The sequence below is a fragment of the Hipposideros armiger genome, unplaced genomic scaffold (genome assembly GCF_001890085.2).
Source record: "Hipposideros armiger isolate ML-2016 unplaced genomic scaffold, ASM189008v1 scaffold_619, whole genome shotgun sequence".
Classification (NCBI taxonomy): Eukaryota; Metazoa; Chordata; class Mammalia; order Chiroptera; family Hipposideridae; genus Hipposideros; species Hipposideros armiger.
The window spans coordinates 374746-382785 of record NW_017731969.1 but is presented as its reverse complement, the minus strand read 5'-3'; the positions used below and the strand labels follow the sequence as shown (position 1 = coordinate 382785).

At 46.6% G+C, this 8040-nt stretch overlaps 1 protein-coding gene across 3 annotated transcripts in view; it reads left to right on the top strand.

Annotated features, from left to right (window-relative positions):
* The first annotated feature begins 1505 nt into the window (after window positions 1-1505).
* Window positions 1506-8040, top strand: part of DHX34 (DExH-box helicase 34) — a 34813-nt gene continuing 28278 nt past the window's right edge. For 2 of the 3 annotated variants that reach the window (XM_019625238.1, XM_019625236.1), the window contains exons 1-2: window positions 1506-1559; window positions 4801-5796. In XM_019625238.1, the coding sequence (XP_019480783.1) occupies window positions 5089-5796 (708 nt within the window). In that variant the 5' untranslated portion in view covers window positions 1506-1559; window positions 4801-5088. Of the gene's footprint in view, window positions 1560-3102; window positions 3366-4800; window positions 5797-8040 lie in introns of those variants that run through there. The other variant, XM_019625237.1, reaches the window with a different exon arrangement.

Below are 8040 nucleotides of genomic sequence, written 5' to 3'. Positions count from 1 at the left end.
CTTGGGCCAGTGAAGCAACGTCCTCCACAACTAGACTGAAGAACAAAATGACAGCAACTTGTCTGTTCCCCTTCCCCCAATTCCCCAGCACTGTTTGTTCCCTTCCCCCCAATACCCCAATAAAAAAAAATCTTTAAAAAAAAAAAAAAAGAAAGTTACTCTGAAACTTATAATTAATACCCCCATACTTACTAATCACAATCTTTATGGCCTAGCATTCTTTCCAGGTCACTGTCATCACTGCTCCTAGGTTGATGAGCATGTTGGAGAGCCACATCATCAGAGGGAAGGCTCCATGCAGACCCCATCATATAGTCTCTGGAGGAATGCCCAGATTTTCCCTTAAGTATTCCAGGCTGGTCTGAGAATGTTAAGGCAGTTTTTGGACGTGTTAACCCTCTGCCTTCTCAGACCATTGGTGCTCTGATAATAAATGCTTATTCTATGACCCAACTCCTGTGTCCATCTATTGGCTGAGTGGCCCAGGCAGCACCACGGACGAGCCCCGGACTTGTTTGGGCTCCCGTTTCTAATTCATTCATCAAACATTTACCGACCATCTAATAATCCCTGTGGTGGATGCTGGAGAACATAGGACCTCCAAGACAGAAATGGCCCCTGTCTTCAGGAAGCTGGGAAGTTGAGTTGGATTATGTATTAGTAAATTGATGGGGTGAATTATACATTAGAGTTATGCAGTAATATGAATTATAGGGCTAGCCGAGTGGTGTGTTGGTTAGGAGCTGGCTAGCTGGCTTGGGACACCAGCTCTGAGCAGCAGGGCCCCAGTTCGGATCCCACATGGGGTCCAGTGACACTGCCCTCTACAGCTAAAATGGTGAACAACAGCTCAACCTGGATCTGTGCTGCTGTGAATCCCTGGCGAAGGCATAGGCTGCAGCCCCTGCTGTAATGGGCTGCCATAGGCTGTCGTGTGTGTTTGGCAGCCAGTATGAGCGGCTGGCAGCCGTTGTGAGCTGCCGAGAGCCACGGTGAGCGGCAGTCCAGGGGCCAGCGACCGATCTGCCTCATTTGGGAAGAGCACAATGATAATACCAACATGGGCCAGTGAAGCCATGTCCTCCACAACTAGAGTGAAGAACAAAGCAACAGCAACTTGTCTGTTCCCCTCCCCAAATTCCCCAATAAAATCATTTAAAAAAAATTATGAATTATAACAAATAAATCTTGGGAGTGTTTTAATAGTGTTTGGGCTCCGGCCACCTCCCTCGTTGGGTTAAAATTCCAGGGTCCTGGCGATCCTGGGGTGCAAGTGGCTGTTCAGGGTCAGGTCTCAGAGTAGGTCTCCACCGCAGTACCTCCATCAGCCTCTAGAGGGCCCGGGTGTCACCCGAGGCTAAGCCCGAAAAGAGGCGGGGCCGGAGCGTGAGCTGGAGCAGGCGCAGAGTGGGACTTGGGCGTTCGCAGCTGCCCATTGGTTTCTCTGTCTGAGGTGGGGCGGGGCCGAGCAGTGAGGATGGCGTGCGCAGGCGCAGACGGGCTTCGCGCGCGTGAGGGACTGGAGACCGGAAGTTGAAGCTCTCTCGGCGGTTAATGAGGTGAGGGGGCGGGGCGGCTGCGCTGGGCTTTGGTTCCGCGCCTGGAGTTAGACTGGGTCAGGGGTAGTTGGGGAGCGAGCTGAGGGGTGGAGGGAGATCCCGAGATGAGGAAATGTATTGGAGGAGGCCGAGGCTGAGCGTTTCTGAGAGAACCTGGGGGCAGAGAGGCCCGAGAAATGGAGGCATGAAAAGAAGCTGCGAGAAACTGAGGGGCCGAGAGACCAGGAGGTTGAGAGAGGAGCAAAGCTGAAAATCTAGAGAGGTTGAGGACAAGAAACTGAGGGTTCCACCGAGAGAGGCTCCTAGAGACTATGTGAGAGCAATGTGATCACACCGGGAACTTGGGAGATGGAGGGAAACGTAGAAAGGTCAGAGTGGAAGCTAGGGAAAAAAAATAGATTGAAGAGGAGGACAATTTAAACGGAGGAACGAGAGACTGAATCATGGGGAGAGACCAATAGATATGGAAAGGCAGAGACAATGAAATAGGGAGAGCCCGACAAAAGCTGACATGGGCGGATTGAGAGAGGGATTGAGGGAAAGAGACTTGGAGAGAAAGCAAGCGATGAGAACTGGAGTGAGATGGATGGGAAGTGGGAGATAACAGGCAGACACATGGAGTAATCCTGAATATTTAAAAATGGAGGGATAAAGCCAGACATTGGAGAATCACATGGAAAAATGGAGAAAGAGGAGTAAAGGAAGACTGAGTCCTGAGATTCGAATCCCTCACCTGCTATTTAAACTACTTTCTTAACCTGTGTGGCTCAGTAAAATAGTAAAATAGTGATAATAGCACCGTCTTAAGGTTGTGAGAAAAGTATATGTGTGTGTAGGTATGTCTATGTGTGCATGTAAACAGATGAGTGATTTAGAATAGTACCCGATACATGAGTAAGCAATAAATGCTAGCTATTGTTAAAGCTTCAAACAATTATGAGACAAAATTTTAGATGGAGAAATGGAGATGAAGAGTCTGTTGGAGAGTGAGTAAAGAGAGACAAAAATGGAGAGGCAGAAAAAAAGATTCAAATGGAAAATGAGAGGCAAATGGAGTACTGAAGAGAAATGGAGAGAGAGCATCAAATGGAGAAAGATAGTTGGGGCTTACAGAAAAAAAATCAGACTGAAAAATAGAAACAGTGGGAGAAAATCAGATAAATGAAGTGAGATGGGACCAGATTAGGAAGGGAAGAGAGATGCAGGTGGTGAGCAAGATGGACTGAAAAGGACATCTAAGACCTGAAGATGGAGAGAGCCAGAGAGGAGAGAAATAGGAAGGCAAAGAAAACGTCTAAAAGCCATGAGCCTAGGAAAAGGAAACCAAGAGATAGAGACACCATGATAGAGAAACTAGTAGATCAGAAAATCTAAAAGGTACCTTAAGAGAGAGGACTCCTTGAAAGTCACGGGGATGCTCAGTTGGGCCCACATGCCTGCATAGGCAGTTTAAAGTCTGAGAAGAATGCTCTCCATTTCCTTCTGGGAACCACTGGTTATCAGAGTAGTCCTTCAAGGCCCTTTCCTCTTACCTCTTTCCTAGAATAGGAATTCCCTCTGAAGCTGCTCTGGCATCACCTGGTCCAGGTGTTTAATAAGAAGGGATGTGCACTCCCCACAGGCTACTGCTTCTCTGCCAGTTCACAAATTTTTCCTCAGTTGAAGCCTGTATCTGGTTCTAATAACTCCCAGGGTTGCCCCAAAGTTCCTCGAGACCTCAGAGATCCAGTCTCTGAACTTCTCCAGGACGGCCCTTGAGAGACTGAAGGCAGAGTAGGTGAAAGCGTTGCTAATACCATTATGAAGGTGAGTTGTGGCCTTTTGGGTGCAATTTCTTTCCAGGTTATATGCCCCTGGTTCTTCTCACTGTTTTCCCTATGTTAGTCATCACTGGGAGAAAGCACTGGTCTTGAATACTAGTTACTATTTAGCTACTCTGAACCAGGCTAGGTGATAAACATTGCCATGCTTTGAGATGGGCATTGTCTGCATTTTATAGATGAAGAAAACAACCCCAAAGAAGTTAATTTGCCAGTGGTCACATATCTAGTGAATGATGAAGCCGAGGTTCAAACCCACATCTGCCTGACGCCAAAGCCTTTACAATGGAAGGCTCTGAACACTTTTAAGATCATAAACCCCTTTAAGAATCTGAGTGATGGACTGCCCTCCAGAAAAACTGCACATACGAGGGTATGCTCTTTATTAGTTAGGACTTATGCAGCTGAGAGAAACCCAACTTTAAGCAAAAAGACGTTTTCTTATGTAGCTGGCAAGTGGAGGGTTGGAGGACACTAAGCCTCAAGCACTAGGTAATATTGCCAAGCTCCCCCTCCCCCATCTTCCACTTCTTGTAGTGACTGAGTGACCATCCTTGTGTATGCCCCACTGTGCCCACTTGCAGGCTTTTTTCTAGGACAAATATCTAAGAAAGATTATCATCTTTAAGAGCTACTACAAACAGCTCTGGGTTTATATCATCCTTGCCTAGCCAAAGTACTGGGTTGTCGGAAAAGTCATGACGCATTTTTGCAACAAAAATCATAGAAAAATACGTCATGACTTTTCCAATAACCCAATAGATAAAATAAGAGCTTTTCCTTCCTAGTAACCCAGTAAATGCAGAGGAAGGCCCTGATTGGCCCTCCTTTGGTTATGTGTCCACCTCTCAGGCCAATCTCTGGTTTAGAGGAGAGTAGGGTACCATGATTGGCCAGGCCTTTGTCACTCCCCCAACCAATAGGGGTTCTCTGACTTAAAGGCCTCCAGAACCATGTGGAGTCCAGGAAGGGCTGCTCTCCAAAGGAAGGTGTGTACTAATATCAGAAAAAGAAGGAAGGGATGTGCCAGGCAGGCAAAAACAATACATGCATAATGCAACACTTGCAAAATTAGGCACTTAATTTCAAAGGGTTCCCAGGTGTCCTGAAGCTCAGTAGACCCCAGGTTAGGAACCCTTGGCTTACTCTTTTCATTATACCACACCTCTCTCGTGTTTTTGGTCAGGGAAGACTCACACAGCTCCCAGGGCTTCCTTTATCACAGCCCCAGTCACTGGATTGTCAGCCTGATGACATGTTTGTCTCTTGCATGTGACCATGACCATCCATGGGGGCTCAGGGTGATCTTATTCATTACTATCCCTTCCTTAGTCCAATGCTTGTGAAACAGCAGGCTTGTGAAATAGTAAATGTTTATAAAGATGAATGAGTGTCTTCTGTTCTCTCTCCCAAACATTCAGGGCCTAAAAACCCAGGGTGAACTGTGTATATCCCAGAGATCACTGCAGGAGTCATGAGGTGCCCTGTGTGTCACCAGCTTGACCCAGGCCCCTGGCCACTTACTCTGTTGTTGCCTGCGGTGATCCTGTACCATCCATGAGGAGGAAAATTAGCTCTTTGAAGAGAAAGTGGTTCCTTATTTCAAGCACTGGCTTCTCACTGCAGGAGGTGGGCAATGGATGAGACTGTTTGGTCCAGGTGATCAGAACTGAGGCCAGTTTTGTGACAGTGTTGTGATTCGGCACAGCATGCCCCCTCCTTCCAGGACAAGGGAGGGCAGGGATCACCGGGACCGCCATCGGGCTCCCAGTGAGGAGGAGGCCCCGGAGAAATGGGACTGGAATTGTCCAGAGACCCGGCGTCTCTTTGAGAATGCCTTCTTCCGTGATGAGGATTACATCCGCCAGGGTTCAGAGGAGTGCCAGAAGTTCTGGACTTTCTTTGAACGTTTACAGAGATTCCAGAATCACAAGACCACCAGGAAGGAGGAGAAAGACCCTGGACATCCCAAGCCCAGCATCCCAGCACTGGCCGATCTCCCTCGAACTTATGATGCGCGTTACCGCATTAACCTCTCTGTCCTTGGCCCTGACACTCGGGGCTCTCGGGCTCCGGGCAGGCACCTGCCACCGGAGAGAGTGTCTGAGTTCCGCCGAGCCCTGTTGCACTACCTGGACTTCGGCCAGAAGCAGGCCTTTGGGCGGCTGGCCAAACTGCAGCGTGAGCGGGCAGCGCTTCCCATCGCCCAGTATGGGCACCGCATCCTGAAGACGCTGAAGGAGCACCAGGTGGTGGTGGTGGCAGGTGACACGGGCTGCGGCAAGTCCACCCAGGTGCCCCAGTACCTGCTGGCCACTGGCTTCAGTCATGTGGCATGCACCCAGCCCCGGCGAATTGCCTGCATCTCACTGGCCAAGCGTGTTGGCTTTGAGAGCCTCAGTCAGTATGGCTCACAGGTGAGTGGGGGCTAACAGGATTCCGGCTTTTCTCATGTGACCTTGAGGAATAAGCTGCTTGCCCTTGGCGGTATCCATAAGTTACAAAAGCTCTTCTTACCCTTTGACCCAGTGGTGATGCTTCTAGAAATGTATCTACTGATTGGCTTCGATACGGTCCAAAGGTAAAGGCACTGACATTACCCAGTAAGGCATAGCTTGTTTTATTGCTCTTCACAGATGTTGCCATTTTTTGCAAATTGAAGGCAAGACCCTGCACCAGCAAAAAAGATTACAGTTCGCTTTATTGCAATACTTGCTGTGATCTGGAACCGAACCTGCGATATCTCCAAGGTCTGCCTGTATAGCACTAAACAGTAAAAAAATTGGAAAAGTCCTAAAATTCATCAAAAAAATTTTTTTTTCTAGGCAGCCATAAAAAAAGAATGAGGGGGCTGGCCAAGTGGCTCAGTTGGTTAAGAGCTCACTCAAGAGTTTGAGCTCTGAGCAACAGCGGTTCGAGTCCAGCCCGAGCTGAGCAGCGACTGAGCTGCCAACAGGTAGCAGGATGGCTCAGCTAAAAAAAAAAAAAAAAAAGAATGAGGACACTTTCTTACTAATGCTTCCTAGGGCTCTCCTATTTAAAAAATTGTTATTTAAGTTAAAATACTCTCAACACAGAAGAAGGCACATATCATAAATACAGTGAGTGCCAAAAAAAAGTATATGAAAGGAAAATTGTATTAAAATTGTGACACTCAGTGTATACCAATAACAAAAGATGAATACAAGTCACGTTTGACTTCTGCAATTACCGGAGGTGCTCAAAGTGGTTACCTTCAGCGTCCAGACACTTCTGATTACGGTGAACTACTGCTTGAGCGACGTTGACCAAAGTGTCCACTTGTATACATTTTTTTGGCACCTCTGGCATAAAGCTCTGTGAATTTTCATAAGTTGAATATATTTGGGTAACTATCACTCAGACTAAAAAAAAAATCAACCTTACCAGCACCCCAGAAATCCTCTTATTTACCCTTCTGGTTACTACCTTGAGGCCCCCAGGGTCATCACGATTCTTAGTGATAAATTACCATTTTTGTGCTAGATTATCACACCTGAGTTAATGATAGACTATCATAGATGATTTTTGCCTCTTTATCCCTTTATAAATGGAATCAAAAAGTCTGTTCTCTTTTGGGCCTGGCCTCTGTTGTTCAGTATTAGTCTTGTGAGATTTACCTACAGTATAGCATATAGGTGTGTGCTGTGTGTTCACAGTGCTGTACGGTATTCCTTTGTGACGGGACCACATGTATTTGCCCCTTCTACTGTTGGTGGGAATTTGGGGGATTTCCGGTTTTAGGCTCTTGTGAACGGTACTGCTCTAAACATTCTATAACATGCCTTTCTGTGTCTTTTGGTACATATTTTTGTTGGGTATATATCTGGGAGCGGGATAGCTGGGTTATCAGATCTGCATATATGTTTAGCTTTAGTAGACACTGCCAAACCATTTTGCAAAGCTGTTGTACCAATTTACACTCCTACCAGTGGCATGTTCCACGTTATCACCAGCACTTGCCATCGTTAATCTTTTTCATTTTAGCTTTTCCAGTGGTATGTAGTGGTATCACATTTTAATTTCCCTGATGACTAAGGACGTTGAGCACCTTTTCACGTATTTATTGGCCATTTGGAGATCCTCTTTTTGAAATGCCTGCTCGTGCCTTTTTTCCATTTGTCTTTGGCGTTGTCTGTCTTTGTTCTTGATTTATAGGTCTTTATGGATTCTGGATAAAAGTCCTTTGTAGGACTTATGTATTGCAAATCTTGTCTCCTACTTTGTGAATTACCTTTCATTTTCTGAATGGTGCCATTTATTTATTTATTTATTTATTTAACTGAGCCATCCTGCCACCTGTTGGCAGCTCAGCGGCAGCTCAGTGGCAGCTCAGCTCAGGCCGGGAATCGAACTGGCGATGCTGTTGCTCAGGGCTTGCACTCTTGCGCGAGCTCTTAACCAACTGAGCCACTTAGCCGGCCTTGAATGGTGTCTTTTGATGACGGTGTGTTTTCATTGAAATATAATCCAGTCTGTGATTTTCCTTTTATGCTTGGCACACTGGGTTCTGTTTAAGAAGCCTTTGCCCACTTTAAAGTCAGATGTTCTGTGTATTTTTCTAATAACTTTTACATTTTGAACTATAATTCCTCTGAAATCGTGTGTGTGTGTGTGTGTGTGTGTGTGTGTGTGTGTGTGTG